Here is a 24,809-nt window from a genome sequence, read left to right on the forward strand (position 1 = left end):
CTCAAATACGGAGCATGTCAAACATACCACTGCGCATTCAGTGGCCTCTCCAATATGACACAGTCACCCTGTGAGCACATCTAGCCGTCAGCAGGCGTGAACTTGAAGCTCAAGTATTCTTCTTCGTGGGTTTTTTAGACAGCTGGTGGATGGAAAATAAGCTCCACCTCCGCGCCCGACGGACGCTACGGACAGTCTCAAATGGACGCGACGGACAGACTCAAATGGAAGCCGCGCACAAGCGTGAAAATGAAGCGTGTCACCCGGCAGTGATAGGCACTAGCCAATGGAACAGATGCAGCCTGCAGCCCATCCACTGGGAGGAGTTATACTTGTAGTTGTCTTCTTTCACGCTGTCAAACGCCCCCTGGGAGGGAATTGTGAAGCCATGTCAAGGGATACAGGAAGACATCTGGGCAGTGGGCAGCTCGAACTGCTCGAAGTAACATTATGTCCAAATTGTTAACAAAACATTGAAAAATCGTCTGAAGAAATAAAGTAAAGCATTGGTTCTCATGTTTGCTTCAGATCACCCCTGTAATCTTTTCATCCATGGCACCCCTGGCTGAATTACATTGTCATTTACTGTAACCCTGATCCATGATATTGAAAATAACTTTTTTTTATACTTTATAAAATAGCCCGTTCTCTTCATCATGTGCTGCCCTTCTCATCTCCATTATCAATCTCCGTGGTGGTCTAGTGGTTAGGGTGCAGCGCTCTCACCGCCGCGGCCCGGGTTCTATTCCCGGTCAGGGAACACTGTTTTATGATGAATTCCTGTTCTGTTCTTTAACTATATAGAAGTGTCTATTTGTACGTCTTTAATGTTTTGATGAATTGAACAATGTGGACCCTGTTGTAAACAAGTGTAATGCTTAATTGGTTCGTCCACTCACAGTTAACAGTCTTTGTATTGAGTTTGTGCTTGAAATGTATTGTAATTCTGCAAACTGTTAATAAATATTTAAATCAATCAATCAAAAATCTCCTTCTCCTTCTCACCGCCGGGTGACACACGCTTGTCGGCAGCTTACATCTGACGCCGCGCGGAGGAGAGCGTCAGATGTAAGTTGTCCGTCCGCAAGTCGTCGGCGAAAACAAAACTAGTTTTAAAACTCCTCGGCCGGGAGGCGTACCCGGGTCCCCCGTTCCAAAGGCACGTACGTTAACCAGTCGTCTAAACAGCCATGACAGTGAAGTAGCAACAGAGCAACTTATAGCCTACATTAGAATGCGCCTTTGTCTGTGTCAACATCTTGTCACTCAAACGTCCCTCTCACGCCCACTTCGCTAACGAAGAAATAGAGGACTACAGGCGTTTAAATAGGCTTCCGTGTGCGTCTCCTCTAGGAACCGCCCAAAGCCCCGGAAGGATTTAAAGTGAGACCTGACGCGACGGACTTCTGACGCCTTCACACCTACAGTGTATTCACAGCCTCACAGTGCATGTATCATCTATATCAGAGGTTCCCAAACACCGGTGCCGGTCCGCGGGACACGTGGCACTGGTACGCAAGAGGGGAATTCTAAGTTTTGCGTCGTTTAAAAATGTCCAATCTTTGTATCTTTAGCAGCAGCAGCTGTAGGCTATTTTGTGACGATCGCGTTAATGAAACCAAACGCTACACGCGGTTCCGGTACAGGATTATTATTTCATGTGAATCATGTCAAAATGAAAAGATGATGTTATCCAGGTAAAGTAGTGGTATTATATTGGCACACAGCGCAGCAGCAGCACCGAGAACACAATAAGAGATATGACATTATTATTCTCCTCCTCCTCCTCCACAACTCGATAACGTTCTCATTTGTTACTCATTTTCTGAGCCATGCAAATAAACAACAACCCGCACTGACCGGAGACGGAGAGGTTCATGTGCGCTGCGCGTAAAGCTTATCCAGAAACAGACAGTCATTGCGTCAGCATGCATGTAGCCTCGGGAACCCAGACGTTATATTTCCAGCACGGAGGTGAGGGGGATATCGTTTGGGGGTAACGTTTGCGTGCTTCTATCTGTTACTTCTCTGACACAGCGCAGTTCAAACAGACTTCAGCCAGTCTCAATAGTGGGACACCGCGCGCTGAGAGTTAGCCACATAGCCTACACAGCTGCATTTGGTTTTTAATTAAGGGCGCGTTCTGAATGCAATGAAAAAAGGGGAGGAAAAACAACAACAAAAAAGCTCAACTTTCGACTCGCGCTGCTGCGAGTCGACTCGTGACTCGTTTATCGATAAATCGATAAATCGATTTTTTGATGAATGCCCTATAATATATATATTTTTTTTAAGAGAAAAATTGCCAAAAGGGCAGGGGGTGCTCTAGCACCCCCTAGTGTCTATCTGTGCACGCCATTGTGTATTGTGGAGAAAGCGTTCGCTCACGACTAGACGTCGCCCCACAATACGTCGTCACCACAATAACAAAAAACAGAAATTACACTTAGTTTAGAGCTCTGATGGACTCCGCTCTCAACCATACTGTATGGGTTTAAGTCAATTAATTTTCATCAAGGGCCATATTTTGACTACGGTACCAGGCTGGGGGCCGAGTCCGCACGCGGGAGGTCGATTTGAAAAGGATGCCCAGTTTGACATGCATAGGCTACTGACCCCCATTTATTGCCATTTATATCTGGGGGACTCCAGGGGCCACAAGGGGCGCTCCGCGGGGCGCAAATGGCCCGTGGGCCGCCTATTGGTTAAAGGATCATTCAGTGATTTAGGTGATTTGAAAAAAAAAAAACATCCACCCCGGTAACAAGATGTGCACATGCACACGCACTACAGTGGGGGGGGGGGGGACAACAGCACACACACCACACACCCGCCCCTGCTCGATCATGATTGGCGGATAAGGCCCCTCTCTATCCAAAAACGAAACCTAAGGTTTTTTGACCCCCCCCCCCCCAGGGTTAACTGGGGACAGGGAGGAACTCCTTATATGGTCAGCACACTCTATAGTAGGGAGAATTATCACAACAAAACAAAAAAAATAAGTGATATTTGAAATTAAGTGAAATCACTGAATATACCTTCAAGTAAAAAATAAATCGGATAATAAATCTTCTTCCACCAGTGAATATGAGGTATAACAAAAGCCAACATCGCCCAGGCGGTAGCGTAACCGTCTGGGCACCCGACTGGTAATCCAGTCGCAGTGTGCCGCGGGTTCGACTCCAGAGCCCGACACGGCCTTTACTGCATGTCTTCCCCCCCCGCATCTCTCTCCCGTTTCCTGTCAGCCTACTGTCTGTCCCTTCAAAAAACCAATAAAAGGCGTAAGCCGCAAAAAAATATCTTAAAAAAAAAAGAAGAAAAAGCTAACATCCGACATGTAAAGCAGGTACATGGGAAGTGCTCTTTGGAGACGGTGTGCACTCACTCCATTCCTTGGCCCTCCTATGCGGGAACGGACCATGAGAGGCCTCTCTGTGTGTGTAAGAGCGACGCGCACAGATCCTCTCTGTGTGTGTAAGAGCGACGCACACAGATCCTCTCTGTGTGTGTGAGAGCGACGCGCACAGATCCTGTTGCAGGCGGTCTGAATCGCTGCTCTGTTGGGTCTCCCCTGGACACTCTGGGGTCGTTGGCGTGTTTGCCGAGGGCGGGTCAAAGAGGACCTTATTTTGGCAAGAATAATTTCACAGCACACGACACCACCGGTGGTTGTAATGGATATATACGTATACTGAAGTACTGCACAAGTACTCAAATATTTCCATTTCTTGATACTCCACTACATCTTTGAGACAAATTATTGTACTTTTTACTGTATTTGTATGACACCTTAGTTAGACAGGGATGGGGCTGGGCGCTCTGGGCAACCCCCCTCTTACTGACTGACACATGGGTTGATGGGTAGTGAGGTAGAAATGTATTTACCTGGCAGTGGCTTGGCGTCCCATGCAGTGACTTGGAGTTGGCGCCCTGGGCATTAGAGAGAATGCACATGCATGGTTTTCCCATCAGGACACACCCCCCCTCATCTAGACTGAGTGGCAACACATTGAGCAGCATGGAGTGTTGGAGTTTGGAAGCGCTCGTTGGAAATCACTCAACCGTCCTGCGTACCACCTGTTTCTAAATGTCACATAATGCAGGAGGCAGCAAAATGTTGTGTTGTTGAAAACAAGCACTTCCAAACTTTGACACTTAGAAAAATAATCAAATGCAGGGCATTTCTTGACAGAAAGTAGCTCATAACGTTTCTATGGTGGATTTTCATGAAACAAAAACTTTGCAGATAGAAAGAGGATAATTCAAGCTTTCGTTCAGCTGCAATGTTGGTGAGTTTAACATTGTTTAGTGCAATCAGACAGGACTTTTCTTTTATGATGAATGGGTTGTCAAGGCCAGAAAGTAGTTTTTTGCCACTCAGTGGGCGTTCCGCATAACTTCCAGGTACAATGATGTCACGTGCATACCCTCTATTGCCCAGCATGCCCATAGCAAAGACTGGCCCTGAAGTTAGTAGGCCTACTTTGCCAATCATGATGGGAGGAATCCATTGGAAAAACTATACTCTGCAGATTTATATGAAAATACCACATCTACAACATGTCACAAACTCTAGGAAAATAAGGCTTAAGTGTTAAATGATGACCAATAATCATTGTCCAATAACATATGAGTCTACTCTAAATGGACCCTCCTTGTGAAATTAAATAATAATAAAGGTTTGACACCCACTCCACTCCATGCCTGGACAGTCTCATGCATTGCACATGGTCTCTGCGGTGGGGGTGTTATAATTCATAACAACATGCGTTTTTACTTCAGTTTGCTTAGACAGCATTTTCTGCCCCGTTCACCACGTGCAATTTGAGAGCCATCTGCTTTCAAGACACACCTCCTCTCCTCTCCTCCCCTCCCCTCCCCTCCCCTCCCCTCCCCTCCCCTCTCCTCTCCTCTCCTCCCTCATCTCCCCTCCCCCCCCCCCCCCCCTCTCCTCTCCTCTCCTCTCCTCTCCTCCCCTCTGCACACTAGTTTCCCTGGATGTCAGCTACGGGCGACAGAGGGAGGTGTTCCCCGTCCCCCGCCGGTTCTCACTCAAGAATCCCCCCCCCCCCCCCCCCCCCCCTCTCTCTCTCTCTCTCTCTCTCTCTCTCTCTCTCTCTCTCTCCACTCCACAATCACTTGCATTTTTCTAAAGACGTCGACACACACTCACAGGGCGGCTCGTATCATCCCATGCAGTGGCAGCAGCGGTAAAGTCGTTCCCGTTTTCAGCCAGCGGACTAAAAAAAAATACCTTTTTTCTCCTGAAATGTAACGTAAGCCCCGTTTATTTCCCACACGGAACAACACTCAGTCAGTCAGACAGTCACAGGTGGAGCTGGTTGGTGGTTGAGTTGAGTGGAGGAGAGGAGAGGAGAAGCATGCTTGTTCCTTGTTGTGTCATCTGCTGGAGAAGGATTAAGGCAATGAGGGAAGAGACATTTTTTGCACAAGTGACATTTTGCATGTGATTTTATATAGCCTACTGTAGATATTGAAACACACCTTCTGTTGAGTGCTCTTTTTTTGGCCCCTCTTCCCCCCCCCCCCCCCTCTTCCCCCCCCGCCAAGGAGCACCTGGAATGGAAAAACTTTGCGCGTTTTTTCTGCCACGTCTGGACTGTTTCTGTTGTAGTAAAAGAATGAAGTAACCGCTATGGAGCCGGACAATGCCCCGCGCTCCAAAGTGAAAGCAGCTGGAGTTTGGGGGTGAGTAGTCAGAGCTGTTACACATTATAAGAACTGTCCAAACAAGTGTCCTATTCTCTATTTATTTGGGTTTATCCGGTTCATAAACTCAGGAGCTATATAGCCGTGGTCACACAGCACAGCACAGGGGGGGGGTCTGCGACGTAAACAGCATAGGCTACAGTTCTACTTCTATCAGTGAATGAACTGTCAACGTTCAAGTTCCCTTAAATAATCATAATAATATTTTTTATTTATAAGGCGCCTTTCAGGGCACTCAAGGTCGCCGTACAGGTTAAAAACAGTACAAGAACACAGTTAAAAGCAGAACAAAACTAGGGCACAGCTTATATAGTAGCTTAGTGTAGCTGAATCTCATGTCATTTTGTTTTAATGCATTTGCAGCTAAATGAGTTATAGGCTATAATATAGCCTAGACTGTCTGTAAAAGTAGACTGCACATGCTGTATATGTTTCTTAAGCCTCTATGAGGAATCTGTGTTTTGGACTATTATAATGGCTATTATAATGTGGCCATGATGTGACAGCTATAGGCAGCTATATCTACTTCAAAAGGCTACAGGAGTCTCAAACTTTAAATTTCAAGGACGCACAGACTGGGAGCATTCAAATAGTATTTATTTTGTACACTGCCAGTGTTACAGACCTGCAAGGGTCCATTTAGAACCCCAACCAGGACCACACTTTGGGGATAGAATTATAGGCTAATTGCATTTGTGTATATAGTTGTTGAACAGTTTGGAACATATGGAGGAGGAGGAGGAGGAGGAGGAGGAGGAAGAAGAAGAGGAGGAAGGTATAAGCGCTGCACTGAGTCTTAATGCTGCGTGGATGAGGATGGACTGCCAATGGTTCTGCCTGGGAGTGATTTGAACCGGTCTGGATTTACGAGAGGAGGAGAGAAAGACTCACTCTTCCTCCTCCTCCTCCTCCTCTCTCCTGTCCTGTCCTGTCCTGACCGACCCACAGTGCATCTCACTCACTCCGCTCGCTATCCGGTTGGCCAGTGGTGGGCGAAATGGGAGAGGGAGAGAGAGAAGATACAAAAAAAAGTTGCATCATATAACTGAAAACATTTGCGGTTATTATGAACCACACATGTACACACACACGCGCACACACACGCACACACACACGCACACACACACACACACGTTTCTGCAAATGTGTAGTGTGAAAATAGAAAGGTGCTCTCCTCCTCGCATTGGAGAGAAAAGCTGCGCAAGAAATAGTTTGAACAGCAGACAGTGTAAACTAAACTGTTCATTTAGAAAGGGTTTGAACAGCAGACAGTGTAAACTAAACTGTTCATTTAGAAAGGGTTTGAACAGCAGACAGTGTAAACCAAACTGTTCATTTAGAAACAGTTTGAACAGCAGACAGTGTAAACTATTACTGTTCATTTAGAAACAGTTTGAACAGCAGACAGTGTAAACCAAACTGTTCATTTAGAAACAGTTTGAACAGCAGACAGTGTAAACTAAACTGTTCATTTAGAAACAGTTTGAACAGCAGACAGTGTAAACTAAACTGTTCATTTAGAAACAGTTTGAACAGCAGACAGTGTAAACTAAACTGTTCATTTAGAAACAGTTTGAACAGCAGACAGTGTAAACCAAACTGTTCATTTAGAAACAGTTTGAACAGCAGACAGTGTAAACCAAACTGTTGATTTAGAAACAGTTTGAACAGCAGACAGTGTAAACTAAACTGTTGATTTAGAAACAGTTTGAACAGCAGACAGTGTAAACTAAACTGTTGATTTAGAAACAGTTTGAACAGCAGACAGTATAAAACCAGGGGTCGGCAATCTTTTTGACATGACGTGCCATGTTTTAATTTTCTTGATAATCAGTGTGCCGCATATCTATGTAATATCCCCATCTGATTCTGATTGTCCATTCTCCATAGGCTATACAATACATAACCTTTTTATGTGGCCTATTTGGTTTCACACAGACTCAGAGCCCAGAGTTTGAGTGAATGTAGAATTATGTGCAAGGGTGTACAGTATGTGTTGTGAGGGGACTTCATTTCACAGACTAAACTTTTTTTAATACTTCCTAATATTAAAATAAAAGATCTCTCTCACACACTCATGCCAGTGTGCCACTGTGACCACCCTCCCCCTGTGCCAATGTTGGTACTTGTGTCTGAGGTTGTAACAGGTGTAAACTGTTCATTTTGTTTTCATTGGGCAGAAGCGAAAGCAGTTTGAGGTGCACTGCTCAATCCATGTGATGCAGTATGTGGCATTTTTGTAAGCAATAATATGGCTTCACCCAGATATTTATATTTATTAATTATAGGCAAAGTGTATGGAGTACAAACCCCTGTTACCAATGGTCATTGTCACATGACTCATGAGACGATTAAATGGTAAACAAGTGTGTGTGTGTGTGTGTGTGTGTGTGTGTGTGTGTGTGTGTGTGTGTGTGTGTGTGTGTGTGTGTGTGTGTGTGTGTGTGTGTGTGTGTGTGTGTGTGTGTGTGTGTGTGTGTGTGTGTGTGCGCAACAGACAGTGACACTTGTAACATGTGTGGCACCCCTATGGGTGTGTAAGTAGTGCAATCACTTTTGGCTCTAAATGCGTAGACGTGTCATTCAGATGTGAAGCAGATGGGACGCCGTGTTCGTGATTTGTGGCATTTTGTGCAACATGGGCCACTCCCACACACTTTAGAAGCCAGTATCGTAGCCAATCATAATGGAATCTGTATTATTATAGTACGGTATATATTATGCTATATACAGAGGGGGGGGGGATCTCCATGCCATCCCTGATGATGTCACGTGCCCCCTGATGATGTCACGTGCTCCCTGATGATGTCACGTGCTCCCTGATGATGTCACGTGCTCCCTGATGATGTCACGTGCCCGACCAACCAACACCGTTGGTGACTATTCCCACGTTGTGTGTGGAATTCATCATTTGACATTGGTCGTACAGTCTGCTAATTTCCACGTCAGCTCGGAGGGTGACCTACCAAAATATATTATATTTGCAGAAACAGTGAGTTGAGAAAACAAAAAGTTTCGAAAGGTTCACTTCTGTGGATTCTAACATTACACCTAGCTACATGTTTAAGCATTTATTTCATATTACATGTAGATTTCAGACATGCTCTATACTAGTATGCCTGTGCTATTAACTCATTTTGAAAAAAAGGGGAGAAAATAGTTTTTCTCCTCTGGTGAAAAGCTGGCGTTTGCGTGATGGCCGTCTCTCAGTCAAATCCGGTCACATATAGACATGATGCAAATTCCACTGGTTTGTATTTGTATTTGTTTTGTATAGGCTATCAGTTGCATCCAGAGCTGAATTATTAGGTCACTCAGCATGTTGACAGACTCAGCCAAAGTTTCACGTAATGATTTAAATAGACTATCGTGCCTTAATGTCGCTGCATGAGCACCTACCTGCCTCCATTTGTGTCGTGGTATTAATTTATAATAATGTAGGCTACTGTATATTGATCACATGAACACCACACACAGAATAGCCTACTAAGTCTTACTGTACCATTTGATGAGGAAACGGCTGGATTAAATCTAGCATTTCCGACCAATAGAGCAATGATTAATCCAAACACGGATTAACCCTCAGTAAATAAAGGCAACACTCTGGTTGGATGGATGGATTTAATCTGTGTCCATGATGTCCAATTGTCCATTATTCCATTTGCTTTCCAAATAATCCGATAGTGGGACAGTGGAGGCTGGAGGACACTCAGGGCAGGGAATCAATCACCCCAGTAATCAATAAAGCTCTTTTATTTTTTACCTCTGCAAAGGTGCAGTGCGCAATTCATCAGAAGGAAGGGCTTTTATAATAATATCCTTGCCGTGTTTTAATAGCGTTTCGTTGTGAGGTTGAACTGTACAAATTAACTTCCTTATCATTATATGTGAAGGTTATTATTATTAATATCAGTTATTAACATTCAGCAAGGAGTGAAGGAATCGCGTGCCAAAATAAGTTGTCAAGTTGACAAGTTGCTATGCGGTGCTTCTCGTGCTTCTCACGGGAACGTAAATTCTATTTGAATCCGCCTTCGGCCGTTGCGACCTGTCGGGGATAAAGAAGAGTGGGTGAGGAATGCTGTGTAGGCGCGTAGAAGAACAAAACAAGAGTGTTGAACCAAAGTCATCATGATGTGTCTCTGTGGTTGCAGGGCTCGAGATTAACGGCGTCCCGACGTCCCGGGGACCTTAAAATATCTATTTGGGACGTAAATGTATCTCATTCGGGACGGTTTCGGGACGAGAGGAGTTTTTACACTGAAAATGCGCATTTCGTGTGCAGCGATGAGCAGCATGAGAATTTGCCGTGCCGTCAGAGTCAGACAGTTGACAACAGCAACAACAACGCACACACTACATTCACCCAACGGAATCATAGGAATTATATTGCTTTTGCCCCGTGGATGGGACATTTAGATTGAAAAACTATCGGTTGGAAGCCTGGTTAAAACCATGGTTGTGTGCCACAGAAAGGTTCCATATGGACATGGGGCTACACTACAGCAACATTTAACGTTAGCTTCCATGCTAGGCTTGCTAGCTGGCATCGACATTAAATAATATGTTGGTATATATCCTCTGAAGCAACAGATGTTTTCTAATGCTCAGATTGTTCTGGAATTGCTGCCCCAACACGGTGGAATGCACACCCCAAAACGCTCTCATTACACAGTTTCTATTGATTGTATTTATTATTATTATTATTTATTGATCCTTCGTCTTAGTATTCCCCCTAATAAAGTTGTTTTTATTTGTTTTCTCATGCCAACCATGTAATAGACATTTGAGTATTCATATACCTGCATTGCTGCACGTTATCTGTTGGTCTTTGACCAAGTAGCCTACACCAAAGTTTTATAAGCTACTGTAGTCACTATTCATTGATTCACTGGTAGGCTACACCAAAATAACAAAATCCATTTGAAAATAAATATCACTGTTCTCAGGTCGAATATTGATATGCGATTAAAATATGATTAATTTAGATTAATTAATTACAAAGCCTCTGATTAATTCGATTAACATTTTTAACCAAGCCCTATTTTTCATCTGGGAGCATTTTGACTAAATCAATGTATCTACAGAAGAAACATGAAGCCAAACAAATAATGTACTGTCTGCATGTATTCAATACAGTACATTATTTGTTTGGCTTAATTGTATTTCTATTACAATAGGAATACAGTTATTAATTTCACAATTTGAGTGGTGCTTTTTTGTACTTTTCTTCCCCCGGGACGGTATACATTTACTTCGGGATGGTTCAAATTGTATTTTGGGACGGTTCCGGGACGGTGGTGAAAAAAGTTAGTCTGGAGCCCTGGGTTGAACCAGTGGTTTGGTGTCTCTGTGGTTGACCAGTGGTTTGGTGTCTCTGTGGTTTGTAGTGGCTCTGACTGGCATAGCATGATGGGTGTTGGAGTAGCAATCACTTTCTCCCACCATTGAGAATGCATTGACTGCTGAGGCTTATGGGCCATGGGAACTAAAGTCCTCCTCAGTGTGTTAAGGGAAACCACTAAAGTAAATTATTTCCACAGATGATGGGTTATTTGTTGCGTTACTGTAACCAATTAAGGTTTTACGACACTTTTTACTTAGCCGCCACTTACGCCGTCGACCTGTACCACATGACTCTCAACTCAACTCAACTCAACTCAAACTTTATTTATATAGCACGTACTGTATCACAACGACCTATGGTCGACCAAAGTGCTGAACATAAGATTAACAAAATGGAAAAGACAGAACAGTACATGACAAACATGACAAAAGTGCATGGCACAACAATATGGAGGAACGGGAAGACAAAATAATAATTAATAATAATAATAATAATAATACAACTTTATTTGTATAGCACCTTTCATGACATGAAATGCAGCTCAAAGTGCTTTACAGAACAATGGAGAAAAAAAGAAAAGAAAAAAAAGCAAGGCATAAACATTAAAAAACAAGCAGTAATGCAATACAGTGAGGACATGAATAACAAAAAATAAAAGATCAATTAAAAGCAATGTTGTAGAAGTGGGTCTTGAGCTGTGCTTCAAAAATGTCTACAGAGGCTGCCTGTCGAATGGAGCTATAGAACAGTATACCATTTACATAATCGGGCATTGTCGAAGGCCACAGAGAAAAAGTGAGTCTTCAATAGGGACTTAAAAACAGCAGAGCGAATGTGGAGGGGTAGAGGCTGTTCCAGAGCAAAGGCCCGGTCACCTCTCATCTTGTATTTGACCGGAGTGGAGAGGAGTCTATGGAAGGCACCCAGGGTGTATACATCCAGTCAGTCCACTATCAAATTCAACCACTTTCATGCCTAATTAGTGCATGACATAAAACTAAAAGGCAAATATGTCTTTGTCAAAGTATATATAGGGCGTTTTTAAGGGGTTTAAATGTTACCGGGGGAGGGGTGTTTTAGGGGGGTGTTGAGCTTCTCTGTACCAATTCCCAATCTCTAAATGTTGGCATTGCACTGCTCTGTGAAGATAACGCTGTGTGATATGTGTGTGGATGTGCTTCTGGGACAGTCCCACTTGGGAAGTGCTCAACCCAGCCTGTTGCCAGGCAGACTCCTGTGGCGGGCAGCTTATTAAAAAATGTCTTCAGAATCCTGACAGTTTTCTGAAAAACCCTCATGTTTCTCTTATCAGTGGTGCTCAATATTTCACGTCGACGACCCCAAAAATTATATGTAATAATAATTACATATATTTTGCCTCTGCCCCCCCATCTGAAAAAATGTTGTTCCAGGGACCTCCCCAGAAGCAAAGATTTGAGTTAAAATGTTCACTCTGTAATAATAATATATATTCAAAGATTTGAGGCACATTTTCACGATTTTTCAAAAATAGCAGACCTACAAGCTTGTAGATCTGCTATTTTTCACCAGCTAAAGGTATATACTGTAACATCATGCTTACACACAACACCAAAAGGGGTTCCTGCCCAGAATGGGTTAACTGGCCCTGCCTGTGACCAGTGGTCTTGGACTCAAGTACAACTTTGAGGTGATATCACTTGAGGGTTTCCAGTTCTCAATCATTTATACTTTTACTCCACTACATCTCACCATCACATGTTGTGCTTTTCTTCTCCGCTTCAATTATTTGAAAACTTTAAGTTACTTTTTAGATTTTAATTATTGCTACAAAACATAGATCCAATTAAGCCCTATTTTATATTTATTTGATTAAAAAATAGCTGATCTGCAAGCTCACAGCATGTCCATCACTGCTCCTGTAGGGTAGTTAATCTAACCCCATGACAAAATAATGAATAATGAGTGGATTAAGATGATTTTAGAATACAAATTGAACTTCAGAGGGTAGATATCAGTCTCGGTAAATTGTTGTGTCACCCAACCTTCCTCTGTTTTATTATGAGTTTTGCACAACGGATTATATCTGTACATTTTGTCTTAACCGATTGTATTTCTCTTGTACAATATCCAACAGGAGAGCTCTGATTCTTTGGACCGTACTGTATTGTCTGGGACTTGCACAAGCACATACTGAAGGTGAGTACTTGAAAAATGTCTTGACGATTTGGGAGTGAGAACACATTACATTAACATTATCACATAGTGCGGGACTATACCGGCAACGCAACAGCGTTAAACATCCTTGAAACCTGCGCCTGCATCCAAGAATGTAACTGCAGGTGATCAGGGGAATCCCAAGTAGGAGATACAGTAACAGTTACGAATTGCAGCTTTAATTTAACTCTAACCGTGTACATTCAAACTCATTTTACTGTGGGTACACTGGTTCTGAATCAACGTGAACTTTGATCAACCCTCAGAATACAGAAGAATGATCCAGTGATCGCCGGTGACAAAAAAAATGATCGTGGCCAAAAAGTGAAATATAATATTCTCAATGAAAGGCCGTTATATTTAGCAAAGAGGAATCCAGCAGTCGACGGAAGGGTTTTTGTTCCTGTTTAAGGTTCTTCTTGATGCGTTTTCCATGTGCGGTTCTGTGACTATGCTCTCCATCCGGCCTTCCCTGGCGACACACACTGTTACGGGGTTTCCATCACACTGTACGGGGTTTCCATCACACTGTACGGGGTTTCCATCACACTGTACGGGGTTTCCATCCCTTCCTGACTGGCGGGCTACACTTTTCTTTCAGTTGATGAACTACAGTTCATGTTCTCGCCGTCTCTCAATTCCGCCTGGCGGACATTTGTTTCGCATTAAGGACGCCGAAAAAGCATCGATATTTGAGCTGCGTTCTGTCAAAGCATTGTTGTTTAGACATATCGAATGCACGCGGACATCTGAGAGGGTTGATCCGGTCGTCCAGCACTCGTCCACTCACTGACGTTTCCACGGGATTGAAGTCCTCATACTTATTAACCCATTTTGACCTTTAATGTCTTCTAAATTCTGACAGTTTTCTGAAATACCTGGAATACCTAGGCCTATATCACTCAATATTTCATGTCAAGGACTCCAAAAATTATATGTAACTGGCTGCTGCCGACCCCCATCTGAAAATGTTATTCCAGGGACCCCTCCCAAGAAGCAAAGATTCAAGTTAAAATCGGTCGCTCTGAAAGAACAGTCCCAAGGTTTGTGCTACATTTTCACGATTTTTCAAAAATAGCAGACCTACAAGCTCGTAGCGCGCCACTCGGTGCCGCGCTATGAGCTTGTAGATCTGCTATTTTTCAACAGTTAAAGTTTTAAATAATGCTTAAAACACCAAAAGGGGTTCCCGCCCAGAATGGGTTAAATCATTCCCATCTAGTTAGGTTTCTTATTTTCTGCTTGACACGCAAAGCCTTTTGTTTGATACTACTGCTCATTTGCTGTGGCAGCAGTTTTTATGATAACAGACAGATTTACAGTTTCAGTCAAAAGTCTAACTGTGAAACATTATACTTTGTGTAACTCATACGACGAAACAAAATATGGTCTTTATTCTGTTGGCGTTGCACTGTGGGCTTCAAGGTTATGTTTACTGTAAAGCGTGTACATATACATGCCGCACATTTTTCTGTGGGAACTGTTTAGATTTAAGGCCTACTTCCCAGCTAAACTGAACTCTCGTCATGACGTACTGTACACTCGTACAGTACGGTACTTTATCTTTTATATAAAGATATGAATGCAGTTATAAAGACAAATGAGATGTGCTGTCTGAGAACATTAGCCAAATGGCAATGTTAATGTAATATAAACTCTCGAAAGGCTGTGTTAATGTAACCCGGCGAGTAAAAATGATCAATTTTTGCCATCAATAATGTTGATGATTATAATTCTGGTGGTTTTCTTTGTCGGACTTGTCTTTGCTTTTTTTACATATACTTTCCTTTAGTCTCGTTGTCTATGTTGTTTCACTTTATTACAAGAGGGAATTAGACCAAATCACGTTATTAGTCTTTCAGACGTTTGCTTGGCCTCGACTCAACTGTTACATAAGAAGGCACTCCTGCTACTGCTTGTCTAATAAAAAAAACAGTACATATTCCTAATAAAGAACGAGTACATATTCCTAATAAAAAACGAGTACATATTCCTCTCGGTTAAGTATACTGTACATAAACACAGTAACATCATTAGCCACAGATCAACACATTTCGTATTGACAGCTGCTGACCCTGACATATGTGAACAGATTTGACTGAGAGCCTGCCATCGCGCACACTTTTTTCCCAAAATGAGTTAATAGCACAGGCAGACTCTTCACATACTAGAGCATGTCTGAAATAAGTGCCAGAGCTGAAATCGACATGTAAATATTAAATAAATGCTTAAACATGTAGCTAGGTGAAATGTTAGAGACCACAGAAGTTTTCTCAACTCGCTGTTTCTCTGCAAGACATTAATTACGCTATAAGCCATATCTCCAAAACCGGTGGGTCAAACTGAACAACCAATATGTCAATTTGAAGCTATGATTCCCTGCTTTCATATGACATGAAAATTAAAAAATTAAAAAAAGTCCAATAGCAGTCCCTCAGTCAAATTTACCCCTTTTGGTCTTAGCATTATGTTATGCTTTAGCTATTAAAAAATAGCAGATCTACAAGCTCATAGCGCGCCACTGAGTGGCGCGCTACGAGCTTGTAGGTCTGCTATTTTAGAAGAATCGAAGAACGACTGACATAGAAACATAGCTTTTTCAGAAAACTGTCATTTTCAAACAGACATTTTTAGAATCTGATCTCAGGTCAGAATGGGTTAATCACATATACCCATTTCCTTGCTGACGTGTTGCCGTTGTCTCCTCCTAGATGTGGACGTCCTGCGGCAGCTCGGGCTCAGCGGGCGGCGGCGGGGGGCCGGGGGGGCGGCGGGCCCGGTCCCCAGCGGCGTCATCCTCGTCAAGTCCGGCGCCATCATCCTCACGCAGCGCGCACGGATCCAGGCGCCGCTGCGCTCCGTCCTCCCGCCCGCCTACTTAGGCGAAAACGCCACCACCGCCAACCTCTCCCTCTCCCTGGTCGTCAGCCTGACGTCGCATCGCGTCAACAGCGCCTTCCTGTTCGCCGTGCTGTCCAAGAGGAAGAAGCTGCAGCTGGGGGTCCAGCTGACCCCGGGCCGGGTCGTGGTCCACGGCCCGGGGACGAGGGGGAACTCTGTGAGTTTCCCCTACGACGTCCACGACGGCCGGTGGCACAGCCTGGCGCTGGACATCCGAGGCCCGCGGGTCTCCTTCTACGCCGACTGCGGGAAGACGAGCGCCTACGCGGACCTGCGAGGTTCCTCCGCCAGAGAGGAGGAACGGGCCCTGGACCCGGAGGGCTCGTTCCTCCTGGGCAAGAAGAACCAGAACTCTGTGCCCTTCGAGGGCGCCGTCTGTCAGTTTGACATCTACCCCGCCGCCGAGGCAGCGCAGAACTACTGTGATCACATCAAGAGACACTGCAGAGAGGCCGACACCTACCGGCCCTCCGTGTTTGGGGCCCTCCTACCTCTGTATTCCCTACAACGACACCCCAACGGGACGGTCACCCACAGCACCCCCCCATCGCTGCCACTGACGGGTTTATCCCAAACGGGCCATACGCCGCCTAGCGTGGCCTGGACCGAGGGGAGGGTCAGGACTAAGGACTGGAGCGAGGGGAGGATCAGGACTAAGGACTGGACTGAGGGGAGGATCAGGACTAAGGGCTTTTTTACGACTGGTCGCGCTTTAACGTTGAGCAATACCTTTTCATCCCGGACGTCCCGCACCCCGAGGTCGGTCACGACGCCTCCTCCTCCTCCTCTGAACCGGGCATCTGAACCGCCGCCGCCCGACCCAGGTTTGGAACGCCCGCGTCCGTTTGCCACTCAAACAGTCACCGCGTCCCTTCGGACTCCAAAAACGACGTTGCTGCTGCGAGGGCAAGTGGGCGAGGGCGCTAAAGTCCGGAAGCCCTCTGCGGCGGCGAGCGGCCGGGTTTCGCCCGCCACGTCAACCACGGCGGCGAGGCCGCGTCTCCTCCGGACCACGGCTTTGGCCTCCACACCACGGGGGTCTTCAAGGGCTGACCTTACTATGCACGAGAAGGAGCTGACCACACTGGCACCAAATAAACCCCGGACAGGACTAGGAGCGACCACCAGACCCACACCAAATAAACCCCGGGCAGGACTAGGAGCGACCACCAGACCCACACCAAATAAACCCCGGGCAGGACTAGGAGCGACCACCAGACCCACACCAAATAAACCCCGGGCAGGACTAGGAGCGACCACCAGACCCACCGGGCTTCCTCCGGTCACTCCGGCTGCAACCGATGGCTTCCAAACGTTTGACTCGGAACCGACCCAGTTCTCACTGTTGGCTGGACCTGGACCACCGGGACTAAAGGGAGAACCAGGACCGGAGGTGAGTGGAAAAAATAATAATAATAGAAAACAAGAAAAAATAATTGCACCCCCTTACCTGGAAGAATGTGTGTATAATCCTCACAAGTATAGTAATACAAACTTGTGTGTGTGTGTGTGTGTGCGTGTGTGTGTGTACTGCGCACGCACGCACACACCCACACACAGAGCGCTTGTCCAGCCCAGTGAGTGAGTCTCTCTGCGTGTTAGGCCCCAGCTGCCACATGTACAGTAGCCTATAGTATGTGTTTATATTATGATTGGCTTCTTCTTCATGAGCCAAGGCGTTTGTTTTAACCTGTGATAGATTGATGTCTTTTAACAACCGACATATTTATTTATATTGCTTTCGGGCCGTTTCTTCGCTCACTATTCTTTTGTGTTGTTTTGTTGAGCCCTTGACAACTCGTTATACACCACTGTGCTAAATGACTGATCTGACCCACTTTGAAGTGGACGACATCTCTCTCTCTCTCTCTCTCTCTCTGTGTAGAGTGCAGACATCTCTCTCTCTCTCTCTCTCTGTGTAGAGTGCAGACATCTCTCTCTCTCTCTCTCTCTCTGTGTAGAGTGCAGACATCTCTCTCACTCTCTCTGTGTAGAGTGCAGACATGTCCTCTCTCTCTCTCTCTCTCTCTCTCTCTCTCTCTCTCTCTCTCTCTCTCTCTCTCTCTATCTCTATTTCTCTGTGTAGAGTGCAGACACTCTCTCTCTCTCTCTGTGTGGAGTGCAGACATCTCTCTCTCTCTCTCTCTCTCTCTCTCTCTCTATTTCTCTGTGTAGAGTGCAGACATCTCTCTCTCTCTCTCTCTCTCTCTCTCTCTGTGTAGAGTGCAGACATCTCTCTCTCTCTCTCTCTCTCTCTCTCTCTCTCTCTGTGTAGAGTGCAGACATCTCTCTCTCTCTCTCTCTCTCTCTGTGTGTAGAGTGCAGACATCTCTCTCTCTCTCTCTCTGTGTAGAGTGCAGACATCTCTCTCTCACTATCTCTGTGTAGAGTGCAGACATCTCCTCTCTCTCTCTCTCTCTCTCTCTCTCTGTGTAGAGTGCAGACATCTCTCTCTCTCTCTCTCTCTCTCCTCTCTCTCTCTCTCTCTCTCTGTGTAGAGTGCAGACATCTCTCTCTCTCTCTGTGTGGAGTGCAGACATCTCTCTCTCTCTCTCTCTCTGTGTGGAGTGCAGACATCTCTCTCTCTCTGTGTAGAGTGCAGACATCTCTCTCTCTCTCTGTGTAGAGTGCAGACATCTCTCTCTCTCTCTGTGTGTGGAGTGCAGACATCTCTCTCTCTCTGTGTAGAGTGCAGACATCTCTCTCTCTCTGTGTAGAGTGCAGACATCTCTCTCTCTCTGTGTAGAGTGCAGACATCTCTCTCTCTCTGTGTGGAGTGCAGACATCTCTCTCTCTGTGTAGAGTGCAGACATCTCTCTCCCTCTGTGTAGAGTGCAGACATCTCTCTCTCTCTCTCTGTGTAGAGTGCAGACATCTCTCTCTCTCTCTCTGTGTGGAGTGCAGACATCTCTCTCTCTCTGTGTAGAGTGCAGACATCTCTCTCCCTCTGTGTAGAGTGCAGACATCTCTCTCTCTCTCTGTGTGGAGTGCAGACATCTCTCTCTCTCTGTGTAGAGTGCAGACATCTCTCTCTCTCTGTGTAGAGTGCAGACATCTCTCTCTCTCTCTCTGTGTAGAGTGCAGACATCTCTCTCTCTCTCTGTGTGGAGTGCAGACATCTCTCTCTCTCTGTGTAGAGTGCAGACATCTCTCTCTCTCTGTGTAGAGTGCAGACATCTCTCTCTCTCTCTCTCTATCTGTGTAGAGTGCAGACATCTCTCTCTCTCTCTCTCTCTCTCTCTCTCTCTCTCTCTCTCTCTATTTCTCTGTGTAGAGTGCAGACATCTCTCTCTCTCTGTGTGTGGAGTGCAGACATCTCTCTCTCTCTCTCTGTGTGGAGTGCAGACATCTCTCTCTCTCTCTGTGTAGAGTGCAGACATCTCTCTCTCTCTCTGTGTAGAGTGCAGACATCTCTCTCTCTCTCTCTCTGTGTATGCAGACATCTCTCTCACTCTCTCTGTGTAGAGTGCAGACATCTCTCTCTCTCTCTCTCTCTCTCTCTCTCTCTCTGCTCTCTCTCTCCTCTCTCTCTCTCTCTCTCATCTCTCTCTGTGTGGAGTGCAGACATCTCTCTCTCTCTCTCTCTCTACTCTCTCTCTCTCTGTGTAGAGTGCAGACATCTCTCTCTCTCTTTCTCTGTGTAGAGTGCAGACATCTCTCTCTCTCTCTCTCTCTCTCTTTCTCTCTGTGTGGGAGTGCAGACATATCTCTCTCTCTCTCTGTGTGGAGTGCAGACATCTCTCTCTCTGTGTAGAGTGCAGACATCTCTCTCTCTCTGTGTAGAGTGCAGACATCTCTCTCTCTCTCTCTCTCTCTCTCTCTCTCTCCTCTCTCTCTCTCTCTCTCTCTCTCTCTCTCTCTCTCTCTCTCTCTCTCTCTCTCTTTCTCTGTGTAGAGTGCAGACATCTCTCTCTCTCTCTCTCTGTGTATGCAGACATCTCTCTCACTCTCTCTGTGTAGAGTGCAGACATCTCTCTCTCTCTCTCTCTCTCTCTCTCTCTTTCTCTGTGTAGAGTGCAGACATCTCTCTCTCGGCTGGAGAATTATTGACCTTTTTATTGGTCCTTTTGATTCTTTCAAATGAACCACCATAGTGTCCCCGACGTTCTGGGGCAAGTTTCTCAAAAGGGGAAAAATAGACAAAAAAAAACATGTGGCGAAGATAGGTGAACATTTGGCCAAAATAGACGATGTACTGTGCAAGCTCTCTCCACTAGTGTCGAAGGCAAATGTGTGTGTGTGTGTGTGTGTGTGTCTGTGTGTGTTTTCTTTTTAGCAGCGCGGGTAGAAATAGTCAGCTAGCCTCACAGTTCATGGTTGCCAGTTAGAAATAGTGCGGCTCATAGTTGGTGCAGGTTGCCAGTTGTGTGAGCAGAGTGCAGCGGGCTGGCAGCACGGTGTTAGATTCCTCTAAGGAGGGTCTGTGACTGTCGGAGGAATGCAGGGGACCTTTAAAGCAGGGTCAAAGGTCAACAAACATAAAGAAAGCACCTCTAAATGAGCAACCGTTGAGGCCATACAGTATGAATACAGTGCTTTATATCCACAAATAGTAGGTCTGCTATTTTAGAAAAATCGTGAAAATGTTGGCGCAAATCTTTGAATATATAATATTCTTTCAGAGCGAACGTTTTTAACTCAAATCTTTGCTTCTGGGGGGAACAAGGCATTTTCATATGGGGGTCAGAGGCATATTACATAACATTTTTGGGGGTCCTTGACATGAAATATTGAGAACCACTGATTTTTTTTCCAGAAATAAATACATTTAAAAAATATAATTTTTAAATGTCGTCGTCAGGCCTAAATGGGTTAAACTAGATTTTTAGAGCTTGTTTGTGAACGACTCTTTATACTTGGTTGCAGATCGTGTCCTGCACAGAAAATAGCCGATCTACAAGCTCGCACTGCGTTGTAAGCTTTGCGGATCGGCTATTTTCGGTGCGAGACACCGGCAAGCAACTAAGATCAGGTAGATCAGGTGTAGGCTGTCGTCCAGATTAAACGTTACTAGTAGCTATGGTACAACGCAGAGGAAACTGTGAGTAAATAAAAGCCTGATTTCACATGAAGGACTGATCTAATGTTATTGCTGTTGTTCTCCAATAAACACGGTTTGTTTGTCTTAGTAAACAGAGTGCCTGCAGAGCTTCAGTGGAAAGCCTGTTTGAAGTCTCTCTGTTGAAAATGATAAAAGTGATATTTTTTTGGAAAAAAATGCTGTAAACAAACAGTCTATTTTTTGTTGACGTTCAGGGAAATCCTACAGTCCTACAGTTGTCAACCTGAATTTGCATATTGGGCACATGGGCTTTGATCATTGATTTCCCATGAGCACACACATACTTTGGCAGTTTATTAGCATTTGTTTCTGTCTGTCACCCGTTTCGAATGCCATCAATGATTGTCATGAAAAACCCATGTTTCTATGTCAGTGGTTCTCAAACTATTTCATGTCAACGACCCCCTAGCCTGAGCTAACGTGTTAGGTTTCTGGTCTAGAGGGGCGGGTCGCGGCTCAGATTTAGACCTTTTAGACCAGAGCGGCCAATGCGTTCCTCCAGGCTTTCCATTTTTGCACCAACAAAAATGAAAGCCTGGTACCGAGGCTAACGACCCCCAAAAAGATATGAAATTGGCCGCCGACCCCCATCTGAATATATGTTGTCCCCAGAGAAGCAAAGATTTTAGTTAAAAATGTTCGCTCTGAAAGAATATATATTCAAAGATGTGTGCCAGATTTTCATGTTTTTTTTTCTTCAAAAATAGCAGATCTACATGCTCGTAGTGCAGCACTCGGTGCCACGCTATGAGCTTGTAGTTTATGCATGCACTATATGTGTACTATGTATTGTAAACTCTAAATTTCCCAGCCATTCAGTTGCAAAGAAAATAATAATTTCTTTATAATCTGGGGGTCCCCCCCCCCTCCCCCCCCCCCCCCCCCCCCCCGAGGGGTCGCGGCCCCCAGGCTAGTTAGCTCTCTCCTGTTCAATGGACGCCAACCGCAAGATTTAATGAGACCTCTGAATAAGAAAAACAAGGAAAGGCCCTCTGCTCTGACATCTGGGCACCATGACATCGTAGCATTTAAAAGCTGGTCAAGAAAAGTCAAGTGGATGGCTGGCTGCGTCCACACCACATCTATAACGTACCGCTAGCTAGACAATGGCCAACAATCTTGTTCTCATTATAGTTAGTTGGTGTGAATGGCCCTTAACCCAGGGTGTAGAGATGTAGAAAGAGGATGCCTTTTGTTATGTAACCATTTCCACGTCCCCCAGTGTATATCTATGAATTATGTGTGAGGTGTCTCAAAATAAATTCCATATACTGTATATATACTTACATCAGTGATTCTCAAACATTTTCATGTCAAGGACCTCCAAATTGGTATTTGACCATGCATGGACCCCTATCTAATAATAATAATAATAATTGTGCCAGAGACCCCCGACCCCCGTAAGAGAGAATGTTGAAAATGTTTCACAATTTCTCAAGATGATTTTATAGCTCACAATTTTGCGTAGTGAGTGAGCTTGACTATTTCCATATGGCTGAAGTATAATAATATACGGATAAAGTGGATAGAATTATTTTGAAGCCATACATATATATATATATATGGGTATCAGCCAATCTCATGGGAAGAAAACTGTAGCTATCAATCCAGTTCTGTTTGAATATTGTATCTTCCATGGCTATGATCTTACACCCTCGTAGAATGGTGACCAGAGGAATTCTCTGATCAACCATATATTTCAGCACTACATGATTGTCAAAGCCAGATGCATTATGCGCGATAAAGCCATAGCCCTTGAAGAACGGTTTCCTGTAATGTGCTACAAATTTTGCCACACAATCTACCCCGTAGGCCTTAAAACTATAGTCTCCATCAAGTTTCATCGCATATATATAGTTAGGGATGTGGACCCCATCGACAACTTGTGTCTCAATATCGTAGATGATATATTTCTCACTGATTGGTTTTTTTCTCATAGGTTTTATAAAGCACGTATGCTCTACACCGGCAAATAAAGACTGCCTACAATGCCTACATGTGGGTGTCGTACATGTATGGTTGGTTGCAACACCCTCATCACCCGCTGTTCTTTTACTTCCTATCCGGTTGTAAACCACACCACAATCTTTACAGCGCACAAGTTTCTCACAAGCCACGAAACCTGCTGTAGGCGAACACAGCTTATGCTGATCGTAGCAATACGGAGATCTACATTTCTGATTACAATCAGCACAGTATTGGGGGCCAGTCCGGTCCTCTCCCTTCTGACCCCTAATACACTCGCCAATACGAGGCTGACAATTCGTAAAGCATATTTTACAGCACCCTATGCATGAATGCATAGCATGATCGTTGAATCCTCTATAACAGAAATTACAGGCATACCCAGTACCATGAAAGGCATGAGGTCGCAACACCAGGCAGTAATGACCATCCTGCAAGTATAGTTGAATCACCGGGTTTACTGATAGGTAGCTGATCGGATGTCTGGAATACTACTAATGGCTTACTTACCATTATCATTATGATGAAAAACGACTATCTTTTACACCAAATTTATCCTCGTACCCCGATATGTCTGCAAGTGTCACGTTATGTGTGATTGCATGCCCTGTGCATGTATGTATACCGGTAGCAATCTGACGTAGTGATGTTTCGGATTCGTTGGATACAAATACTTTGCAATGCAGAGTGAAAAACATAATGTTATCCTCATTATCGGGACTGTATATAGCTTTACACCGGACTCGATGTTCTCGTATCTTCTCGTACGGGGATACTAGATAGCGTTGTACGACCCGCTCCGCTGGATCCTAATGCTAAATCGATACGCATGGATAAGTCAGAATCAGCCATAATTGTTTCATTACTCTGAATATAGCAATTATAGCCTCTAGAAACTGGTCAGTTATAGCGGGGGTATCACTCATTACGGTTGTATGTACACCACTGGACAATGATGGGCCATCGAGTGTTATGCATAGTGTCGACCCCGAGTTGAGAGTTCGACGGCTCTATTAATTGGTACTGAAATACGATCCTTAATCAATCCGGTCAATTCTTCAAGATCAGAGAAACTTATAGTCGCTCGTAGAGTTTTACCATTAAATTTGGTTATATCAGCAACGTGTATAGGACTAGCTGCCGTTGGTACGCTGACTCCACCGACATTAACAGGATTTCTGATCAGTCCCCCACCTGACTGCACTGTAGGAGCTGTAACAGAAATACCGACCACCATAGGAGGGGTGCTAAGTGTGTCGACAGTGCCGGGATCATGACCACCACCATCTACTTCTACCGGAGACAATCTCTCACTAACAGAAGCAGATGTTTCACCCCTCGCCTCAGACGACTCCATATCATCATCATCTGATTCACCGGAAGAAATATCGTGGAATAATTTAGCTGCCTCAGCCAAATATGCATTGGTACTTTCGCATAAACGTGTAGCCTCATCGGCGTAACCAGCCATAATTGCATCAAAATCCTCCCCCCCATAACTGCCGCCAATTGGAGGATTAGACATGGTGAAAATATATAACGTTGTATGTCACATGTAATATACGATTTATTACACACCTATATACCATCTATTGATTTGTTTTT

At 44.7% G+C, this 24,809-nt stretch overlaps 1 protein-coding gene across 1 annotated transcript in view; it reads left to right on the plus strand.

Moving 5' to 3' along the window:
* Positions 1 to 5,659: 5,659 nt before the first annotated feature.
* LOC310871801 (uncharacterized protein) overlaps positions 5,660 to 24,809 on the plus strand; it is a gene marked incomplete at its 5' end in the record, with an annotated part of 153,098 nt that continues 133,948 nt past the window's right edge. Inside the window, 3 exons of the mRNA XM_083783436.1 lie at positions 5,660 to 5,712; positions 13,197 to 13,258; positions 15,988 to 17,570. Coding sequence (XP_083639562.1) covers positions 5,660 to 5,712; positions 13,197 to 13,258; positions 15,988 to 17,570 — 1,698 coding nt within the window. The remainder of the gene's footprint in view (positions 5,713 to 13,196; positions 13,259 to 15,987; positions 17,571 to 24,809) is intronic.

Source organism: Protomyctophum parallelum, assembly GCF_964188405.1.
Source record: "Protomyctophum parallelum genome assembly, chromosome: 15".
NCBI classification, from domain to species: domain Eukaryota; kingdom Metazoa; phylum Chordata; class Actinopteri; order Myctophiformes; family Myctophidae; genus Protomyctophum; species Protomyctophum parallelum.